The sequence below is a fragment of the Alexandromys fortis genome, unplaced genomic scaffold (assembly GCF_014885135.2).
Source record: "Alexandromys fortis isolate MF-2015 unplaced genomic scaffold, M_Fortis_MF-2015_v1.1 scaffold_1, whole genome shotgun sequence".
In the NCBI taxonomy this organism is placed as follows: domain Eukaryota; kingdom Metazoa; phylum Chordata; class Mammalia; order Rodentia; family Cricetidae; genus Alexandromys; species Alexandromys fortis.
Genome location: NW_026067927.1, coordinates 31,320,338 through 31,342,747, shown reverse-complemented (window position 1 = coordinate 31,342,747; position 22,410 = coordinate 31,320,338). Strand labels below are relative to the sequence as shown.

The 22,410-nt window shown below is 47.2% G+C and overlaps 1 protein-coding gene across 4 annotated transcripts; it reads right to left on the bottom strand.

The window, feature by feature from the left end:
- Positions 1 to 9,427: 9,427 nt before the first annotated feature.
- Positions 9,428 to 15,283, bottom strand: Nxnl2 (nucleoredoxin like 2). 4 transcript variants are annotated; one of them, XM_050143387.1, is made up of 3 exons: positions 15,135 to 15,283; positions 14,000 to 14,312; positions 9,428 to 10,001 (listed from the first exon to the last, which is right to left on the bottom strand). In XM_050143387.1, exons 1-3 carry the CDS (start codon positions 15,184 to 15,186, stop codon positions 9,833 to 9,835), a joined length of 534 nt encoding a protein of 177 aa, XP_049999344.1. In that variant the 5' UTR covers positions 15,187 to 15,283; the 3' UTR covers positions 9,428 to 9,832. The 4 variants fall into 4 exon arrangements, with proteins under 4 accessions (XP_049999344.1, XP_049999345.1, XP_049999347.1 ...); XM_050143388.1 differs by lacking the exon at positions 15,135 to 15,283 and adding an exon at positions 14,585 to 14,668; XM_050143390.1 differs by lacking the exon at positions 15,135 to 15,283 and adding an exon at positions 14,635 to 14,666.
- Positions 15,284 to 22,410: the final 7,127 nt, after the last annotated feature.

Below are 22,410 nucleotides of genomic sequence, written 5' to 3'. Positions count from 1 at the left end.
ATTGGCTAAATTCCACATAGGAGAGAGAGCATGGTTTTTATCGGGGGAGATTTGCTCATGTTGATTGCTCCAAGAGCACCAATGGAGATGACTTTGGTTTGGAGGATGAAGTCTCTTGGATCAAGGAAGTAGAGAGAGAGAGAGAGAGAGAGAGAGAGAGAGAGAGAGAGAGAGAGAGAGAGAGAGAGAGAGAGGAACGTCTTGGTCTTCCTGGGAGCTTAGGTTTACTCCTCAATATTTATCCCAAAGTTTTATTTTTCAATAAACAACTAAAAATTGCAGTATCTGGCATCCAGCATGGGACAAAATCAAGGAGCAAAATGCCACCACTTCCCTGCACGACTTCGTGCCAATTTGGGTCACCAGCTTTTCATGCCAGGGACTTTCCCACTGTTATCTGCACAGCCATCGTCTGGCCCTGCAGCTGCCTGTGCCCTCCCATGCTGTGCTTTAGCTAAAGGGGCTTCTCCTGTTCATTTTCCCCCTTCCTCCTGCTCTAGAGGCTTCTTCCTTCTGGTCCCTGTAGACCTGGAAGAAAAGAAGATACTAGTCAGGCTACCTGGCCATCTCCCCTCCTCTGCCACCGCCAGTCATTGCTGCCTCAAGCCACTACCACAGCCACCCTGCCCTGAACTCATTTGTGCCTGGCTGGTCTCCTGCTTTGGTGCCTGCCCTGCCTGATGGCACAGAGGAAGATTGTCACTGCACCTGTTTGCCCTTGCACAACTGATTACCCTTATATAGCTCTGCCTACACAGTCAGCATCATCAGAGCTGGTAAGACACTGGGGAATTTTTAGACAGGAAATTAGGCTTAAAAAAATAAAATAAAATAATTAATTAATTTAAAAAGAGGGGGAAACTTTTCATATGTTAAGAATCAGAAATATCACAATGAAGAGGAATAAACAACTTAGCTGATATTAACATAATATTGATCAAAATATTTATCAGGTTGGTAATTTATATTTTATCCTTTAGAATGGGTTGATAACTATGCCAAATATGAAAATTTGACTAATAAAGAGACAAACCTTAGAAAAACTTACTATTGATAAGATATAAGCTTTAGAAAAAGTTACTACTGATAAACAAAATATACAGCTTAGAAAGAATTACTAATGAAAATAAGAAAAATATTCAGATACAGACAGAGAAATTTAGGGCAGAACATATCACATCATGGCATTATGAAATTGAAGAGTAGTGACCCAGAGTTATTGGGAAATCAACCTTGATTTATCCAGTTACTGTACAAGAATGACCACCAATGATATGCACCCCAAAAACTATGCAGAAGTTAACTGGGATGCTGTAGAAATGTTAGATTTGAGGAGACTAAAGGAAGCAATAGTTTCTTTTTAAAAAAAATATTTATTTATTATGTACACAATATTCTGTCTGTGTGTATGCCTGCAGGCCAGAAGAGGGCACCAGACCTCATTACAGATGGCTGTGAGCCACCATGTGGTTGCTGGGAATTGAACTCAGGACCTTTGGAAGAGCAGGCAATGCTCTTAACCGCTGAGCCATCTCACCAGCCCCAAGCAATAGTTTCATATGGTATGCATTCATCTTTTGTGAGGCAGATGTTAAATTCATGGACAACTAGGAACAGAACTGTTCCACAAAACTGGAAAGATTTAATTACAGCAATATTGGAAGCTGGTCCTCAGTTACAATGAAAAACATGGTGGAGAGATGAAGCTAGAATCAAAGAACAATAAAGTAGGGCTAGAGGTGTTGAAATTTCCCAAGACTAGCTTCTTGGTGAAGGTCAGTACACTGATTTGTAAAGACAGCCTATATTTGATGATCACACCATGGCTCTATGCCATACAGCAGCTCTGAATACTTGGGGCAAGGTTGGAGAATCAGAAAAGAGAACTAAGTCATTTACTAAAATTAAACAGGGCCCAAAGGAAGCCTTCACTGATTTTTTTTTCAAATATCAACTTCAGCTGTAAATAGAATGATATCAGATCCAAAAGTTAGACAAATATCAGTTGAATCTTTGGCTTTTGAAAATGCTAGTTAACAATGCAAGAGGGTGATCAGGGTCTGTTAGACACAGGCACAAATGTAACAATAACTTTACCAAAATCTTGGCATCCAAATAGGCCTCTTCAGGTGGTAAACATTCAGCTTCTAGGGGTTGAAACTTTATCTCAGGTAAGATAAAGTACAAGATGGTGTCAAATGAATAGGGCCAGAAGGACAGATAGGAACATTAAAACCATATGTAGCGGGGCTGGAGAGATGGCTCAGTGGTTAAGAGCATTGTCTGCTCCTCCAAAGGTCCTGAGTTCAATTCCCAGCAACCATATGGTGGCTCACAACCATCTATAATGAGATCTGGTGCCCTCTTCTAGCATACAAACATACATGGAAAGAATGTTGTATACATAATAAATAAATCTTTAAAAAAAAAAACCATATGTAGCTAACATACCAATGAATTTATGGGGATGTGATTTGTTGCAGCCATGGAAAACACAGATTAACATTTCTCTAATCTCAGAAACAAACCATAAAATAAATGCTTCTGAGAAAAATAGTAAAAGGTATTATCAATAATAGTCACAGACGGTTCAAGTTGTACATAAGCAGGGCACAACAACTGATGATCTCCTAACGGTCATACTTTTATAATGGTTAACTGATAAACCTGTCTGAGTGAAACAATGGCCTTTGACATGAGAAAATTACGGGAATTAGAGCAGCTGGTTAAGGAACAGCTAAATGCTCAACATATTGGAAAATCGATCAGTCCTTGAAATTCTCTTTTGTTTGTCATTAAAAAGAAGTCTGGGAAAATGCAGAACAATAACAGATTTAAAAGCCATAAATAAGGTAATTCTGACAGTGGGCTCTTTACAGCCTGGAATTCTCTTGTTTTCTCTATTACCTAAAGTTTGGCCTATTGTAGTGATGGATCTAAAAGAGTTCTTTTTTTTACTATACAAGAACAGGATAGGGAAAACTTTGCCACCTACTTATGATCATTCCCAGCCTGTTAAAATGCTTTAATAGCAATAAGGCATTTTTTTTTTTTTTTGGATTTTTGAGACAGGGTTTCTCTGTAGCTTTTGGTTCCTGTCCTGGAACTAGCTCTTCTAGACCAGGCTTGTCCTCGAACTCACCGAGATCCGCCTGCCTCTATATCCCGAGTGCTGGGATTAAAGGCGTGCGCCACCACAGCCCTGCAATAAGGCATTTCTTGACAGTGAGCAGTGAGTCAGATACATTTGCTAACTCAGGCCAACAGGCTTGAATGATGACTAGTGAAATTGGAAGCTCTGGAGCTTTCTGCATGGCCTTCTAGCAGAAGGACAGATTAGAATGTCTCTTCCAGGTGGTTCTGCTGGTCTGAGTCTCCACTGCAGACCTTATATACCTTGGGGTTGGAGGAGTCTTTTGTATCTGGTCAGTGTTAGGGACTTACTGAGACTTGTGAGTTGTTTATTTCCTGAGCCTCAGCAAACCTCCTTATGGAACTCCCTGAGTCTTCGTAAGTTTCCCTTCAGAATGAAGTGTTTCAACTGAGAGGAAATCGCTCAACAACAAGCAGTGACGACATAACCAGCAAACCCCAACACCAGCAAGTCTAGCCTCCACCCTGAGCCAGGACCACATTGGTACCACCTGACATCTGATCCTGCCAGGTGGGAATGCCTGTGTGAACTGCTGTCTCCTCTGAGTCTCCCAACATCCTACTCAGTGATGCTGAGCAGGACCCAGCAACGTAGTCCATCTTGGGGGCAGATTAACATGCAGCTTCAAATCTCCTCGTTCTCGCTCAGATCTAAAGAAAGACTGTGTGGATAAAGAGATGTTCCATAAGGTCCACAGAATGATCTATGATAGCTCTGTTTTTAATTTGGAATGAGTGAGTCTAAGTATACAACAAGTCAATGCAAAAGAATAAGTAGCAAGTGATGGATAGAAAAGGAAGGAAGAAAGGGAGCAAGGGGCGAAGGGGATGAGGGAGAGAGGACCAAATCAGGCAGTTGAAACATCTAGCAGATGAGGAAGCGCCTTTAAGTAAGTAAGTTACCCGGAGCTCTCAGTAGCCCCAGACAGAGCAGAGTGCCCCCATAGGTGAGGTTTCTAAGGAAAAGGATGAATAGCAGCAAACAGAAATAACACTATCAACTCAGGCGCTGACGACAGCCAGCAGAACTCAACCGGGGAAGGGGAGCAGACAGCTGGGATTCTGCTGAGCTTTCTCTCCATGCCTGAGCCTCCCACAGGCGGGCTACGAGCTGCCCTTCCAACTTCAGGCACTTCTCTACCAGAGCGGGGGGGAAACCAGTAACATCTGCTGGAAACGCTTCATTCTCCAGCTGTTCTCAAGGGCACTGCCACTGAACTCTTGGGCTGTTTCGCTCTTCTTTCCTCCCTGTCACTGAGCGGGACGGCCATCCCTAGACAGGGGACCTTAAAGGTTACTTTGAGACAAATGCGCTTGCATCTGAAATGGGGCTGGCAGCAGCCTTCCTTCAAGAGCCAGGGTCTCAGAACTGGAGAGATGGCGCAGTGGTTAAGAGCATTGCTTGCTCTTCCAAAGGTCCTGAGTTCAATTCCCAGTAACCATATGGTGGCTCACAACCATCTGTAATGAGGCCTGGTGCCCTCTTCTGACCTGCAGGCATATACACAGACAGAATATTGTATACATAATAAATGAAGAAATAAATAAATATTAAAAAAAAAAAAGAGCCAGGGTCTCAGTGAGCCCAAAGAGCACATAGCAAGTTACCTCTAGAATCTACACGACAGGGGATGAAGGGAATTTTCTCTGGCTCTTTGGTAGCTGTTTCATGTTATGCCAGGCCTTCACGCGGGTACAGCTGCCACCCTCTTCAAAAACAAAGCAGACAACTGAAACTCTCCTGCTTTGCCATGGATCATAATGTTAATCTTTCTGTTTAATTATCTCGGGGCTGGAGAGATGGCTCAGAGGTTAAGAGCATTGCCTGCTCTTCCAAAGGTCCTGAGTTCAATTCCCAGCAACCACATGGTGGCTCACAACCATCTGTAATGAGGTCTGGTGCCCTCTTCTGGCCTTCAGGCATATACACAAGACAATATTGTATGCATAATAAATAAATATTAAAAAAAGATTAGAATTATCTCACCTACTTCTTAATAGGTGCTAGAGAAATGAGGTGTATGTTAGTACAGCAAAAAGCAGAACAGCCTTACTGAAGAAATACTGACCTCCCTGAAGATGGGCTCTGACTAGCAGGCAGGATACTTGTGAAAAGAAAGAACCTCAGGGCACAAGAGCTGGCGCCATCTCTGCCATGGTGCCTGATGGGAGTTCCGGATGCCCGAGCACAGAGCAGCTGCCAGGCGTCATCATGGCCACAGACAGCTGTGCAGGCTCAGCTTCTTTAAAGGCCAGAGAGGGACGGTCCAGCATTCCCAGGAATCCTGGCAGCCACATGCTCTTCCTAGAAGGCTAACACAAGCCTGAAGGTCCCCAGAGCCAAAAGGACATTGGCACTGTTAATACCAAAGGCACTTAACATCTCCTGAGGGTCACTGTGAGCCAGGCACTCTCCGAGGTATTTATAACTGCTACACACTACAGCGGGACTGCAGGGACTGTGTTTCTGTATCCCCAAAGTCATGTGTTAAAGTTCCAGAGCGAGATAGAGGCACTAAAGAGGTTGCGTGTTAGGCTGGGAACATAGCCCAGTAGGGAGTGTGAGTGCCTAGCACAAACAGCCCAGCTTTGATCTCAGCACTGTATAAACAGATCACAAAGGCACATCCCTGTAGTTCCAGGACTTAGTAAGTGGAAGCAGACGTGCACAGTCACCCTTGGATGCAGAGCAAGGAATACATCAGTCTGGGACACATAAGACCCTGTCTCCAAAAAAATACACTTTTAAAATAGTCAGATCTGAAGAGATGGTTCAATAGACAAAACGCTTGCACAAGGATGTGGACCAGAGTTCAGATCCTCAGAACCCACATAAAAGTTGGGTAGGCGTGACAGTCAGCTGGCAAAGATATGGGAACTGTGGACAAGCTGGCTAGCTAGACTAGACTACTCAGTGGATTCTGAATTAAGTTGAAATACTCTGCCTCAACAAATAAAGTGGAGAGCAATCAAGGAAGACCCCTGACACCCAGCTTCACAGGTATACACACACACACACACACACAATGTGCATGTGCATGCGCATGCAGCAATAAGTCTTTCCCCTCTTTACCTTGTTTTTCTTTCTCTCCCCTGGCTCTGCATCCATAACACAAGAGATCAACCCAAAAGAAAAGCTGAGAAAATAGTGCAGGTATTCGTCATAAGTCTCTCAAATAGGCAATGGAGGCATCCCCACACAGCAATCCTTCCTCAATGCACATCCTCACCAAGACAGAGACTGCATCACCCGTCCATCACCCGTCCCACCTCTGGAGCTCTACCCCCCACATAGACTAGCCAGGTTTCCTACAGAATGGGAGCCAAGGTGACACAGAAGAGACTGGAACAGGGCTCCATCTGCTTGGGATTCTGAAGCCACCGTGAGAATTAGCCCAAACAAGCCTGCCAGAAAAGATACAGAGGGACCAAGATGTCCACTGGCCATAGACACATGGAATTACTCAAAAGAAATTGCCCAGTGGCCCAAACTGGAAGAGATGCCTAGCCCAGCCAAGTCCTGAGCAGAAGCCTATGGACCGCTACACAGTGCAGGAAAGCTGCCACGTGGGTCACAGCTCAGCATCCTCGCTATTTTAGCGGGAGATTAGCGTCTGACTACGTTAGTGTCACACTGTATTAGTGGGACAAAGATTAGTTTGTAAATAGAGATAGACAGATAAACCACCACCCTAAAGATAAACACAGGTCCCTGTTTGTACTCTGGTGTGTGCATGTGTGTTACATGCATATGCACGCACATGTGCGCGGATTATGATTTGGAGACTAGAGGACAATCTCAGCTGTGATTTCTCAAGTGCCATCTACCTTGCTATTTTAAGACCAGATTTCAGATTTCACACTTAGGCTCAGTTGGCTGGCCACCAAGCCCCTGGGGTCTGCCACCTTGGCCTCCCTACTGCTGATATTAAACCTAGTTCAATTTTTAAGAATGTCTCATTGGCCTGGAACTTACCAAGTAGGCTACCACGGATACCAGTGAGCTCCAGGGATCCATCTGTCTCTACTTCCCTAGAGATTACAAGCTTGTGCCACCTTACTCGGCTTTTTATATGGGGGCTGGGGGTTGAACTGAGGTCCTCCTCCTTTCATGGGAAGCCCTCTCCACCTTTTAGAGGAAATCTATGGCTCACACATAAATGACCATCTTGAAAATCCCACATGCAAGGGATGCTTACCTTCTAAGAATATGTGTTCAAAAATGTTGGGATCACAGCACAAAGGTCTTTGCACTCCCAGATCTCCAGAGAAACCAGAAAAGGAATGGACATAAAACCTGTTTCCCATCCAGAAAGCTGGGAATTGGAGGTGATTGGCAGTGATCTACATTATCTGTTGGGCCAGGCCATATCAAGCTCTTACAAACAAGACCAGAGGTGGCTAACAGCTCAAATGACCTCCATGCTATCTGTATGACTGAGACCAGGACAGATCCTTCTATAGGCCCTTTACCTAGTACATGATAATAATGGACTAAACCTCTGAAACTGAGAGCCGCCAGTTATGAGGTTTCTTTCATAAGAGTTGCCTTGGTCATGATGTCTCTTCACAGTAATAAAACAGTGACTAAGACAGACCCCATCCCACGGGACAGTGACACCCAAATTCAGGGTGAGTTTTCACACCTCACTTAACCCAACCTAGAAACTCCCTCACAGATATATCTAGAGGTTTGTCCTTTGAGTGATTCTAGATCCTGTCCACCTGCCAGTATTAACCACCAAAGACACACAGTGGAAAGTATGTAATTTTAGAATAGTACAAATAGCATAGATTTAACAGGCAGATCCCTGTAAGGTCAAGGCAAGTCTAGTCTACAGAGTTAGTTCCAGGACAGGCTCTAAAGCTACAAAGAAACGCTATCTCAAAAAAAAAAAAAAATTAAAAGCCAGGCGATGGTGGCGCATGCCTTTAATCCCAGCACTCGGGAGGCAGAGGCAGGCGGATCTCTAGTAGTTCGAGACCAGCCTGGTCTACAGAGCTAGTGCCAGGACAGGCTCCAAAGCCCACAGAGAAATCCTGTCTCTAAAAACCAAACCAAAAAAAAAATTTTTAATTTAAAAAAAGATAAAAGGGAGGGTCTCGTTGGTGAAGGGAGGGGGTAATGGCTCATTCGGTGACATGCCTGTTGTACATGTATGAGGACTTGAATGGATCCCCAGGACCATGTGAAGCCAGATGTGACAGTGTCATCTGTAACTCCAGCTCTGGGGAGTAGAGACAGCTTATGGCTGGCCAGCCTAGCTGAATCAGTGAAGTCCAGGTGAGGGGCCTCTCAGAACAAAGAGGATTTGGGGTGAAACTCAGCAGTAGAATGCTTGCCTGGCATGTACAAGGCCCTGGATTCCTCAGCACGATATAAAAAGAAAAAGACGAGGAAGCTGCAGAAATGGCCCAGTGGTTAATTGCCGCTGCTGCTCTTCTAGGAGACAAGTGTTCAGTTCCTAACATATATCTGTCAGCTCACAATTGCCTCTAACTCCAGACCCAGGGCATCCGATGCCCTCTTTTGGCCTCCACAGGCGCATGCACACACATTGGCACACATGCACACACATAGGCACACATGCACACATTATTAAAAAGAATCACCAAAATGTAAAATGGTGAAGAATCATTGGGGAAGACACTGGACATCTGCCCACATGCTCACACATGTACATGCATACCCCTCACAAACCATGTACATATATAAAACACACACATTCACAGAGGGGCAGATAGAGCGCTTGCCTAGCAGGGGCAAGGCTGTGGACTCAATCCTTTAAAAAAAAAAAAAGAGGAAGGAGGGAAGAAGATAGTAGGAGGAAGAGCAAAAAGTAAGCCTTCCAAAGAGAAGAAAAACAAGAAGAAGAAGGAAGAGGAGGAGGAAGAAAAGGAAAGAGAAAGAAAAAGACAAAGGTTAGAAAAATCTTCCAAGGGCTGGAGAGATGGCTCAGTGGTTAAGAGCATTGCCTGCTCTTCCAAAGGTCCTGAGTTCAATTCCCAGCAACCACATGGTGGCTCACAACCATCTGTAATGGGGTCTGGTGCCCTCTTCTGGCCTGCAGACATACACACAGACAGAATATTGTATACATAATAAATAAATATTTAAAAAGAAAAGAAAAATCTTCCAAGACCAAGTACACAGTTAGCACTACCCCCTCAGGCGAATGCCAGCTTAAGCACCATGTTTACTGACTCGTCCTTCTGTTGGTGTTTGGTTTGAAAGGAAAAAGAAAACTGAGCTGCTCAAGGTGTGAACGTTGGTTTATTAAACTATACATTCCACAAACGTGATTAATAAATACACTTACCAAGGTGTCACTAAAATGTGATGCGTCGTCAGAAAATGCGTCACCTCATAGATCAATTTACCAAAAATAAGCCTGTAGAAATGAGCATCTTGCATAGATTTTTGATAGCACACTGTCGATGTGTCCTGGGGCCTAGGCACAGGTGGAGAAAGCTATAAAAACAAAAGTCCACACCAGAGGAACTCTGGGACCCGCAGAGGGAGGGTGTAGTTCTTCCCTGGGCAGCACAGCACCTGCCCTTTGTCCTACTTTCGTGCCGCTACTATGAAATCCCCCAACAGAGAAAAGAACAAGCAACTCCCCCTTTGAAGGTGTTTGGTCTGCACTTGCAGCAAGCGGCTGCCCTGGTCCCTCCAGATTCACCCCAAGAAGTTCTGAAAAACATCAGCTGCTTCCACCCAGTTCTGAAAGCAAGCTAACCCGCGCTCCCGGATCTGTTTCCGCCCTTTGCTGGTGATGACGGCTCCATTGGGTTTGATGACCACGAGCTTGGGGATGGCTGTGATGTCGTACCTCTTCTTCAGTTCACTAAAGAGAGGAGAGCAGAAGGTTAGCACTGCTGCAGGTCTGAGAAGAAGGGGCTGTGTGTGTAGGTTCTGTGCAAACTCCGCCGTTTTATACAGGGATGTGAATTCCCTTCGGTTTCAGCATCCACAGGGGATCCAAGAACCAGTTCCCTTTAGATATATAAATCTCATGTTGAAGATACAATGAAATTGTTGTGCTACTATAAATAAATGCAATTATCTAAAACTCAAGTAGCTTGTAGTTCCTGCTACTTGATGAGGCAGAGGGATTACTTTAGCTCATGCAGCTGTGACCAGCGTAGGCAACAGAAGGAGACTGTGAGACCTCATCTAAAAAGGACTTGGAACAAGGTTGAGGCAGATAAGAGCTGCCTTGGACCCAGGAACCAGTGAAGTGGAGGCCTGGGAGACCTAGAGATCTGAATCAGAGAACCAACCAACCCGAGCCGCTGTCTACCCAAGAAATGAAGTCCAGGCTGGTCTACTCTTCTACAGTTCCAAACATGTCAGTGGGTAGGAGAGGTTCCCCAGCACCAGTCACATCCTAAGAAAGCAGGTTAGAGGGTGGGTTGGCACAAGGGGAAGATGCCTGCTAGACACCTTGGAATCTGTCCACATCCCGGCCCTTGAGGACCAGCATTGCAAGGAGGTCACTGTAAGGTCTTCAAGGGTTCGCTTGGGAGTGGCACCCTATAGCACGAATGCCTGCAGCTGCTTTGAGACCTGGTTCTACCACATATGCCTAACCGTAAAGCCCATGCTCAGGAGGATTTCTTCCTAGACAGATAATCTCAGTCGCAGAGAATGGGGTAAGATGGAACCATCACTCTGAAAAAAAATGGCTGCAGGGAGCATTGGTTCATGCCCCTGCAACTCTTCTCATGCTAATAGGCCCTCTTCTCAGTCACCTGTACTGGAACATCTGCACAGAGGAGACAGCTCCAGACAGCACCCAGATCTCATTTCAGGGACACACTGGTAATAAACAGAGGCCTCTCTGGACTGAACACAGTACCTGTTGCTGTGTCAGAGGATGGCGCTACACTGGAATGCAGACACATAATTCAGAGGGCAAGGTAAGGGCTTGGGGTGTTTCCTTCCTACAGCCATGCCACAGTAATCTCAGCCACAAGTGATTTTCTTGGTAGTAGAAATTCCCTTCTCCTCCCTCAGGTGCCTCTTCAGGAACTGAGGACAGTAGTAGGTAACAGAGGCTTCTGAGGGAAAGCTACAGAAGGGTCCCTTCCTGGGTCACTTCCCAGTTGGAGCCTCTATGATCTTCCTGTGCCCTGCCCCCTACAGCAGAGGGCAGCTTCCCCAAACACCTCCGGGATGTTCCACGAAATGCTCCCTTCTCCCCAGTGGTGGCCTCTTTCCTTTGGCCCATGACCTGTTTCCAAAAATCCAAGCTGACTTAGCATCCCCTCAGAATATTCTACTTCCTGGTCTGCACAGAGCAACATCAGGGTTAAGGAAGAACAAGGACAGATAACTAAGTTTGCAAAAGGAAAAATCCCTCTGGAAATGAAGACTAGGCAAGCCAGGCCAACCTGTGCTCAGAGCGGCTCATTTGTCGTCACCTGGAGTACAAAGGCTCGGGAGCAGATGAGCGAGGAGGGAAGAAATCTAGGTAGTCTCCAGAGTAACACCCTTCTCAAGGGAGTCAGTGTACAGATGGGGCGGCCAGTCACCCTGGTAAAGGACTTCAGCCAAGGCACAAAGGGAGACCCCAGGAGAACTGGACTCTGGGAGGCACATCTGGGAATTAGGACATAGGCCAGCACTCTGATCTGTCACCAGCTGACCCTGCGAGGAGCCGGGGATGGTTAGTATCAATAGTCATCTAGGAGACAAACTTCTGGACAAATTTGTGGAGAGATTTGTAGATTGTTTTAACTGAGTTCAAAAGAACCCCGTTAACTGTGGGAGGCACCATTCCATGGGCTGGGGTCCTGACTGAATGAATGGAAAGGCCAAAGTAAGTTTGGCACCAGCGTTCCTTCTCTCTGGCTCCAGACTGCAGGCACAAAGTGAGCCCCCCTCCTCACGCTTCTGCCACAGTGGCAGACCACTTTCAAACTGTGAAGCCAAATAAACCCTTCTCCCTTAGTTTCTTTTATTCAGTGGGGAGGGTGGTGCACCCGTGCATGCGGAGGATATCCGGAGATAGGTTTTCCCACTGAACCACTGCGGCTGGCTGTTTCAGCCAGACTGGCTGGCCAGCACGTTCCCAGGATTCGGCTTACTAGACCCATCCATTGCCGGGGTTACAAGTACATGCAGCCATGTCTGCTTTTTGTTTTAATTTAAGTGCTGGAGATTTGAACTCACGGTCTCATACTTGCACTCTTATTCACTGAGCTCCCGCCCCAGGTTCTCTGCAGGTGCTTTGTCAAATACTTTGTCACAGCAATTAGAAAAGGAATAAATACAGATCCCGTTCACAGCCGAGGTCAACCCATTCTTCACGCATCTCTTTACTCTGCCATAAAACTGCTTTCCCACAATCCTCATGGGGAACCCAGAGCCTTAGTCTCTGGGGGTGTGGGTGGGGGTAGAGCCTGAGCTCTCTGCCTAATTACCAACACCATCACCATCTCAACTGCAAAACAAGTGTGTCCTTCCAGAAGCTCTGCATAATTGAGTGTCTGCCGTAGTCAGACCCCATTTCAAAGCACATCACGCAAAGCCCTCCTCAAGTGCGTCCTCAGACAAAGGTAATCAGCTGCCACTTAGACTTACTATCAATGGGATTTTCACGGTGCCGGCGTGAGTGAGGTCTCATAGCCTCCAAGGCTAAGCAGCTTTCCCTGGGCTCTCCACCTCCCCGGGAATCACCAAAGAGAATGAGTTTAGGAAAAGCAAGGGAGATGGCTCAGTCAGTAAAGTGCTTTGCAAGAATGCAGACATAGAGTCAGACCTCGAAACCACATAAAAAGCTGGTTGGCTTGTAATCCCAGAGCTGGCGCGGGAGGTGGGGAGGGGAGCAGAGACTGGTGGATCTCTAGAGCTCCCTGGCCCACCAGCCTAGCTAACTCAGTGATTTCCAGGACGGTTAGAGACCCTGTCTCAAAAAACAAGGTGGATGACATTTGAGAAATAACGCAGAGATTGTCTTCTGGTCTCTACTGGCATGCACCCACAAATGCACCCACAAACAAACACAGAATACGAGTTGTTATGAATCCATGGAATGTCACAAAGTTGCCTATGCTTCGTTTTTCAGAAAGGACTCACAGGTAGCACCACAGCTGGATAACAAGCCCAAGATCCAGAACCAGAAGATACCCATAAACTGACATCTGTTCTAGAAGGGGGCGGGGTGGGGGCGTGTGCTGAGACCTCCATCTGAACTCTTCCATCACAGGAGATACAACCACCACCACCACCACCACCGTGGTGCTCCCAGTACGGGGCCATGCCTTGCTCTTTCCGGGGGGGCTCTTTTTGTTGAACTCTCCAGCCCTGCCTGCTCTAAGATCTGCCCATCCCTCTTTCCTCCTACATGTATTGCAATAGCGTTCATGTTACTGAAACTTATAGTTACCGAACCTCATCATTATCAGTAAAACTAAAATCTCAAAGATGGTCAACACCTCCCGCTCTGAGCCCCGCCCCTTCCCCAGAGTACCCGCCCCCGATGCAGCTCTGTGGACACAGGTCGATGGCTTCTCTCCCTTCTTCCTGAACACTTATCAAGAAGACTAGCTAAGGGATGCAAGCTAGCACCAGAACCAGCCCCGGAGCTCCTCGGGCGTGGGGGATCTCTGAAATCCCAAACGTGAAAGACAGAAGCACGGGAGGGCTGGATCCCCGTGGATGCTGAAACCAAAACTCCATGGAATTGACCCGCATTGGGGTCTATTTTTCCTGAACAGGAAAAAAGGCGGGGTAGTAAGTTAAGGACCAGAGTCTGAAAGAGCAGCATGGTGAAGGAGAGGAGGTCTTGGCGAGCCAGAGCTCCGGTCCGGTGCCCACGTCCACCGGGTTCCCACTCACTGCCTGTAGGGGTCGTGGAAGGGCAGTGCCAGCCAGGCGCCGTGCAGCTCGCGCATGAAGTCCAGCATCTCCTCGGAGCTGCCGTCCGCCGACACGAACACCACCTCGAAGGGTGCAGGCCGCCGTGCCTCGCTCACCAGCGCGGTGTAGAAGTCGCAGAGCAGCGGCGTGAAGTCGCGGCTGGGGGCGCATCGGCCCGCTGCAAAGTACAGGGCTACCACCTTGTTCTGCAGCGCGGCCTCCGCCTCCACCACCGCGCCCTCGCGGGTCACCAGGCGCCGCCCGCTCAGCACGTCCACCATAGCCCTGGACCCTGGTTTGTGGAAGACGCCACTAAGAGACAAGTCCCTGAGCTGTGCTGCCACCCGTCTGTAGGCAGAGCAAACAGAACCTCGCGCAGCACCCGGCGCCTTGCAGCCCCGCCTCCCGCGGAGCAGCTCACCTTGAGCCCACGGGAGGAGCTAGCATTCACCACTTATTCCAGAAGCTGCGGCCGCGGCAGTGACAGAAGCAGTCACGCCATCAACCCCTCCTACCTTCTACTCAATCCCATTCTGTCTCGCCTACCCGCGACCCTCTACTCACCCGCGCCCCACATCATCCACCTGAGCCCTGCCTCTCTCCAGCTTGCCCACCTGCGTCCTGTCTCGCTCACCCAGGACCTGCCCAGACACCCATGACTTGTTCAGTTCCGCCATACCCCACCCCACGCAAGCGCCCCATTCCACCCCACCGAGTACACCCCTGTGCTGTTCCGTAGACCCGAGTTCTGTCCCGCCCACCAGCCCCGCCCCACCGCGTCCACAGGAGCCGGGTCCCACCCTTGTGCAAACCGCCCAGCAACATCCTACACCCGCCTACTCCGTCCACTAGGGCTTTGCCATGCCCATTTCCCCCCACCTCTCCAAACACGCCCCTCCCCTCTCCAGAAAAGCCTAACAGCTTTCCAGGCTGCAGCCGGCCATCTCTGACCCGCCCTCCCAAGCCAAAAGGCACGCCCTCTTTGCCTAAGGACACTCCAGTCCCTTCTAGAAGGTGCCTCCAAGGAGGGAAGAGTTAGGTGAAGGGCTATTCAGCCCCTAGCGGGAATAGGCCTGCTGTAGAGAGCCAGGGCCCTTGTGTTCTGCGTGTGTACCTCCATCGCCTATATCCTGGAGTTCTGGAAGAAAATTGAGGGCAGGTCTCATGTTGCAGGAGTAGAGCCAGTGTTAAAACTGTGCAGGCCCTGCGCGGGTCCAGAAGTTTTCTACAGTAAGAGAGTTCCATCTCCCTGCCAAGCTTGAGGAGGAAGTCTTGTGGGTCAGCATGTACCGGCACACCCAAAACCTCAGGAATTGAGATAAATAACTCCCAAGTGCTGTGTTTTAAAAAATTAAACAGTGGGAGCTGGAAAGATGGCTCAGAGTCGTTAAGAGAGCTGGCTGACTGCTCTTGTCCTCAGCACCCACACAGTGGCTCACAAACCTCTAACTCCAGTTCTAAGGGATTGGTATCTTTTGGCTTCCACAGGCACCAGGCACACATACATACGTGGAGGCGAAGCACTCAAGACACATGAAACAAAAATAAAAAGTAATGCAAAACGTTGCAGAAAACCATTAAAACTTAGAGGCAGTTGTAAGAGTCAAAGCTGCACTTTAAGTTTTAATTACTACGCCTTAGAGATCCACGAAACAAAAATACCCCTCGCCCAAGGACAGAGTTCCTGAAATGCTGGAGGCTGTTGTTTATGGGCAATGACAAACCACATATTCTCACTCCCTAAACAAGTTTGTTTGGCTCGATCCATTCTGGATGTAAGTGATCAAGTACCACATGTGAAATTGCCCGGTGCGAGTGAGAAGGAAGCACGAAACATGCAACAAACCCGCTTAGGAGTTTATCAGAGGAGATGTGTACAGGCCTGGTGAAGTCGGTGTGCAGAGAGAGAGGGCTGAAGGCGAGTCCGGCTTTTAAAGGTGCCTAGCACACGTGCACAGGGGGATGACGTAGCTACATCATACGCAGATGACAGAGCTCACGTGCGAGCGAGCGAGGGTTTACGTAGCTGCGTCATCCACGCCGCACATATTCTTGCCTGAGGGCTTGTCTGCACGTGTGGCCCTAAAACCTGGAAGTGCCAGCCATGCTGGTTAGCTAAAATCATAACATTCCACCCTTTTGTTTATTATAAAATTTGGGGAGTTTGGGGCCTTTATTGGGTGGGAATGTCTCTTGTGACTGCTTCCTGCTGATTTTGTGGGCATCGTCAGGTTGGACCTCGCAAGATGCTGTAAAGGCAGAAAATTATGACTGGACAAATTTTAGATTCTGGTGATTAAGGGAAGAGAGTCCCAAGATGGAAGGAAGATGGAGGTTTTGGGGGGGGTGGAGGGGGAATTTCCCAGGAGTTTCCGAGACCAGGAATGATAAGGGAAGAATTAAATGATACTTATCCTGGGCAAGTCTGGTCCATTTAGATCGGTCCAATTGGCACCCTGGAGCTTTTGAAAAGAAAGAAATTTTAGACATATTAAAAGCTTACGAACATAGAACTAGACATCACCCAGATGTGGAGTGGGTTCGACAAGACCCCAGTATTCTCCCGTCCAGGGCATAGAGCTAGACATCAACCAGATGTGGAGCGGGTTCTTCAAGACCCCAGGATTCTCCCGTCCAGGGCATAGAGCTAGACATCAACCAGATGTGGAGCGGGTTCTTCAAGACCCCAGGATTCTCCCGTCCAGGGCATAGAGCTAGACATCAACCAGATGTGGAACGGGTTCTTCAAGACCCCAGGATTCTCCCGTCCAGGGCATAGAGCTAGACATCAACCAGATGTGGAACAGGTTTTTCAAGACCCCAGGATTCTCCCATCCAGGGCATAGAGCTAGACAGCATCCACCTATTTGTTTCTGGTTCTAGTTGGAAAGGTTTTGTTTCCCATGGAAAGTTTTGCTTGTCTTCTTGAGAAGTTTTGTCTATTTTTCTCAAAGTTGCATTTCCCTGTTTTGTTGGAAAGTTTTGTCTTTGTTTTCTGGTGTGTTTGAAAGGTTTTGTTTTGTTTAAGATTTATTTATTATGTATATGATGTTCTGTCCATATGTGTGCTTGTTGGCCAGAAGAGGGCACCAGATCTCATTACAGATGGCCGTGAGCCACCATGTGGTTGCTGGGAATTCAACTCAGGACCTCTGGAAGAGCAGTCAGTGCTCTTAACCTCTGAGCCATCTCTCCAGCCCGTTTGTAAGTTTTGTGGCAAGCATGGAGCTGAGACAGAAATGGGTCAGATATTTTTGCTGCTTTTGAGTGGCAGCTGCCAGTGACCATGGGGTTGCATGTATGGTCGGGGCTCAGAATTTCTCTCTGAGCTCTCTGGTCACTGGATTCAGATTAGCAGGAAGGAGTTTGGGTGTCTTTCTGGTGTAGATAACATTAAACTTGTTCCATACTATTCTATTCTATTTGAAGGCTGGATCTAGAGTTGATTTGTGGCTCTTCCTTCACTAGACCCAAACATCTGCATGAATTTTCTTTCTTAAGCCTTTGCCGTCCTTGATTCTGGGCCATTTCCAGGGAACCTGGGTATTTGATTAAAGCCTGTTTCAAATTTGGCTTTACACATTGCAGTGGTCTTATTCTCAATCAGCGGGGTACACAGCGGTGAGGGAAACCAACAGGTAGGATCCAACGCTGTTTAATTTTGCATTGGAAGCACTTGGAAAACAGCAAACAAGGAGATTTCCTCTGTACTTCCCCATAGCTGCCTGGAGGCGGGCTTGCCGAGGGACTGGACTGCCATGAACAGAACTCATCAACCAGAGAAGATGGACTTTCACAGGCCCCAGACAAACTGGCAGAGCCTCCTCAATCTCCTGTGTATTCCTCCAAGGACCTGCTGATCTCCACCCGCCTTTCCCCAACGGGGGCGGCTCTCATCACACCCACGGGTAGTCACTTTCCTGTTCCCACATCAACAGTTAATAGCGTAGCTTTTCTCCCAGGCACCTGCCAAATGTCAGCTAATTCAGGAGCCATTATGGAGTGTCTGTCCAGCCTGAGTCTGGAAGCCTTCAGCTTCTCTCCCCCACCATCGGCCAAGTCATCTACATGAAGGATAGTACTCTACACTGCCTGGGTGCACACCCCGAGGAGTCCCCCCAGGAGCTTCAGTGGCCTGTGTTGAGACAAGGAGGGGTCTTGCCTTTCTATGTAGAAACAAACTTCAAGCCACCAAGATGGCTCCGTGGCTTAAGCTGTTTGTGGTTAAGATCTAAGCCTGACCACCTGAGTTCAATCTCCTGATCTTAATAGAAGGAGCAATCTTACTCCCAAGTTGTCTTCTGGCCCCAGTATGCAAACCATGGCATGCACGTGTGCACACGCGTGCGCGCACACACACACACACACATAACAATAAATAAAATAAAAAATTAAAGATAAAGTTCAGGACTTAAAGAGTCAGAGCCCCAAGCAAAGCTTCAAGTCTGCTGATTAGGCAGAAGGACAAACACTTAAGCAAAGTCAAATGCAGGCATGAGGACAGGAACCAACAGCTGTAGACAGGGTCTAGGGGCTGTCAGAGTTACACTGTTGAAAGGTTCTCTATCAACCAAGGCTGAGGGAGAATTTTAAAGTGTTGGTTTGATTTCCTTACAGTAAGATACTGGGCTTTCGTTGTTGTTTTAGGTTTATTTCCGTCTTATTTGTGTCTCTCTGATGTACAGGTACCACAAGAAGTCAGAAGAGAGCACTGGCTGTCCCAGAGCAGGGGTTACACAGGCAGCTGTGAGAGCCATGTGGTGCAGGTTTCTGAAAAGGAACTCTAGTCCTCTGCCAGAGCAGGGAAGCCTCTTATCGGCTGAGCCATTTCTCTAATCCCACATTTTTTTTTCTTTAGGTGAAATTATAAGGTGATTCACGAACAGGGAGGTATCCAAGCGGAAAATGTGGTTACTATAAACCTTGAACCAAAACAACTTTTAAAAATCAAAGTAATTTTGCTATTCAAGGTCCCAGAAAGAGACCCGAGCATGTTCACTGGATGGCTTAATCATCCTGCGGTATTTTCAGAGAGTGTTCTTTGTGTGTGTAGTTTGTGTGTGGGTGAGTCTCCAGCGAGCTGTGTCAAAACTGGTGACTCAGCCAGACATAGGTGGTGAGGGTATGGGACTCTTCCCTTCCCACATTTGCCTAATTGTTTCTAGTCTTCCTGTCTGAACTAATCTCCAGATTGCCTTCCAGGCCAGAGAAGCAAAAATGAAGCAGGCTGAGGACATTGCTCAGTCGGCAGACGGCTTACTTGTCCTACATGCACAGGGCCCCGAGTTTCATCCCATATTCCCCATAAGCCAGGTATGATGGCATGTTCCTGTAATCCCAGCACTTGGGAGGTGGAGGCAGCAGGATCAGTTCAAAGTGAGTGAGGCCAGCCTGGGCTTTGTGAGACCTTACTGAGGAAAAAAATGAAGAGGGGGGAGGTATTTTGAACACTGTATGAAAGAAAAGAGCCAGAGGGAAGAATGTGACTTAATATTCAGTGGCCAGAGGGGTCCAGGCAACAAACTTGAAAGGCCTCCTCTCATCTCAGCACTGAATAAAACAGAAATAGCTGAAGGTCTTTTACTGTTGGCACAGCCTGTCTGGTTTTGGTCACATGGGCTTAGCCAGGGATCTTTGATGCTGTTCCATGATGGTTCGCGGTCCTTCTGGAAATAGGAAGGACACAGACAACTGGAAGGGATTGAGAGGAGCTGTAAGCAGTTTACATTTTGCATGCAGAGCCCTGACTTGAGCTAAAGTTCCTGAAGGAGAGGCTGGATGGCAGGGAGGGGACCAGACGAGGACGGAAGTGGGAGCATCCTTCCTAAGGGACAGTATGGCTCAGCTCAGAGACCTCATGCGCTGTGGAGAGCCAGGTACTCCAAGCAATGCTCTTTGGAATGGCAGGATCCTACAGGAACAAACTCATCCCTCCCCCACTCCCAGGACATCTGCCTTGCCCTGGGCTGGTGTGAGCCCAGAAAGAGCTCGGTCAAGTGTGCCCAGAGAGCTGGACAATTCGGATCAAGTCCCACTTCTTAAGGTCACGGCTGACTAGACTGCTCCAAGGCAGCCAGTCTTGAAGGGGACCTTCCTGAGACTGGCCCAGCGACACACTGCTGTGATCTGCTCCAATCCCATCTTCCCTCTCCACTAACGTGGGAGTAGGAGTCAGGATAAGTCAGTTCACAAACTTCTGCCAGGCCTTGCCTACCCTGCAGGATGGCAGGGAATGGGTTTGACCCCGGCATGACTCTCACCTCTCATCCTGCCACTGAGCTCTCATTGTTTCTAAGCAATTTTATGGTCAAGACTGAAAGAGAAAATAGTTAATTTATTCTGATATTTCCTTTTTCAAAACCTAAGGTATTTAAAATTCAGATCTAAAATTACAGGTTTATCAAAATTTTTTGGTCTTCTGAATGACTTCTGTATTTTGTTTTCTTCCCCGACGAAGGTTCTGACTACGCTTTTCTGCAGGTATGTTTCCAGGCAAGTCTAATAAAACTAAGTAGGAACTGAGATTTGTGATTTTGTCATTAGGACCCATTTGGCTGATGATCAACAATGTTTATAAGAAAGCTTGGTAGTCTGCATCCTCAAAGTCATCTCTCCTGGCCTCTTACTGACTCCTGTCTCTATGGGTGGGTTTTGCTATTTAGCTTAGTAGCTGCAAGTAAGTATATATGAGGACTTTTAAATTATGTTTTCTGCACTGAGTTTTGATGACTATTTTTCTCTAGAGAGCATAAAATTGTTGATAATAATCTCCTATTAAAATACTTTAGCCATAATTGGACCCCCTTCTTAAATTGTTTCTGTATTCCTTTAGAATTATGGGTGAGAGAGGATGACTGCAGGTACCAGGAGCAGCCAGGGTCCTGAGACACCTGGTGACGGTGCTGGGAAACCAGCTCGATTCCTCTACAACACCACGAGCTGTTACCCACTAGCCATTTCTCCAGCCCCATCCTCTTTCCCCACTGCAGCAGCTGGGGACTAAACCCGGATCCCACAGGTGAGGAAGCCGCCTACCCTGAGGTCCTTGGTATGCCGAGCAGACTGTTCAGCCTCTGCAGTCCTTGGGTGCCACCGTGTCTGCCTGTGGCCTCTTGTTATCAACCTCGCCTGGCTTTCATTAAGACCTGTGCCAGTCCAAAGTGTCTTTCCGCTCTTTTGGGCTTAAAGTCTTGTGTTCCTATTGAAAGTTATAGACCATAAATCTTGATGAAAATATTTGCTAAAAATCAAGGTATATTGCAGCTTTTGTGACTGATTTTTCTTTTAGCAGCGTATCAAAGAACACATTTTCAAAAGGCTGAACTTTAAAGGTTGGGTAGCTTTTATGACCAATTCCTGTAACAGACACAGAGGACTTGAGAAGCATTCTACCTTATGGTGGCTGACTCTTCTGAGTTGGCTGCTTTGAACTTGTGTCTTGAAATATGACCTTGGTTCCATCAGTTTGATGACAGGCCACAGCTTCCACAGGGATAAAAACTGTTGACCTGCTGTCAGGCTTGTATAGCAAAAGCCTCTCCTGTTCAGTCACCAGTCAGCTGTAGACCCCCTTCTAACTTTTCCAGGGCTCATCACAGATGCTTGTTCTCACCAAACGTGCTCCCCTTTCCAGCTCAGCCAGGCCTTCTGCTCCTTCACATATTTAATATACATTAGCTGATTTTCTAAGTAGTTTTCAAATGTTAAATATATCTCACTTGATTGTATACCTTAGCCTTTCTCTAAGCCATTGCTCATGGTTTTACCTCCACTATTCCTAGGGATATTGGCCTAGTTTTTTTTTTTTTTTAATAATGTTTTGTTTGGATTTGGTGTAACTGGCTTCATAGAACCAAGAAATGTATTCAGTTCTCATTAATGAACCATCTGGGGTAAATTTGTAATTCTTTATTTTTCCTGTCAGTTCTAGACAGGCCAGACCAAAAGGCCCTATTTGCTGTGCCTCCTGTGTAATGACATACCATGGGAGGAGGAGCCACATGCCCCTGGGGACCTAAGGCCCACCTCCTAAGGTTCCACTACCTCCACTCAATGCCACTGTGGGACCAACCTTACACACCTAGAGCAGTGAACACTCTCGCCTTTTCTGTTTCCTCCAAGTGTCCACAGCACTCACCAACAAAGCTGTCCCGTGCTAAGTCCAAACCCTCCTAACAGTAATCTCTTTTCTTCCATTTTTAAATCGTGTGTATGGGTGTTTTTGTCTGCCCGGACTATGAGTGTGCAGTGCCTACAGAGGCCAGACTGAGTCACAGATGGTTGTGAATAGCTGTGTGGATGCTGGGAATCAAACCCAGGTTCTCCAGAAGAGTAGCCAGAGCTTTTAACCATTGTTACAGGAATCTTTTAAAATGATTACCTTTTACAGT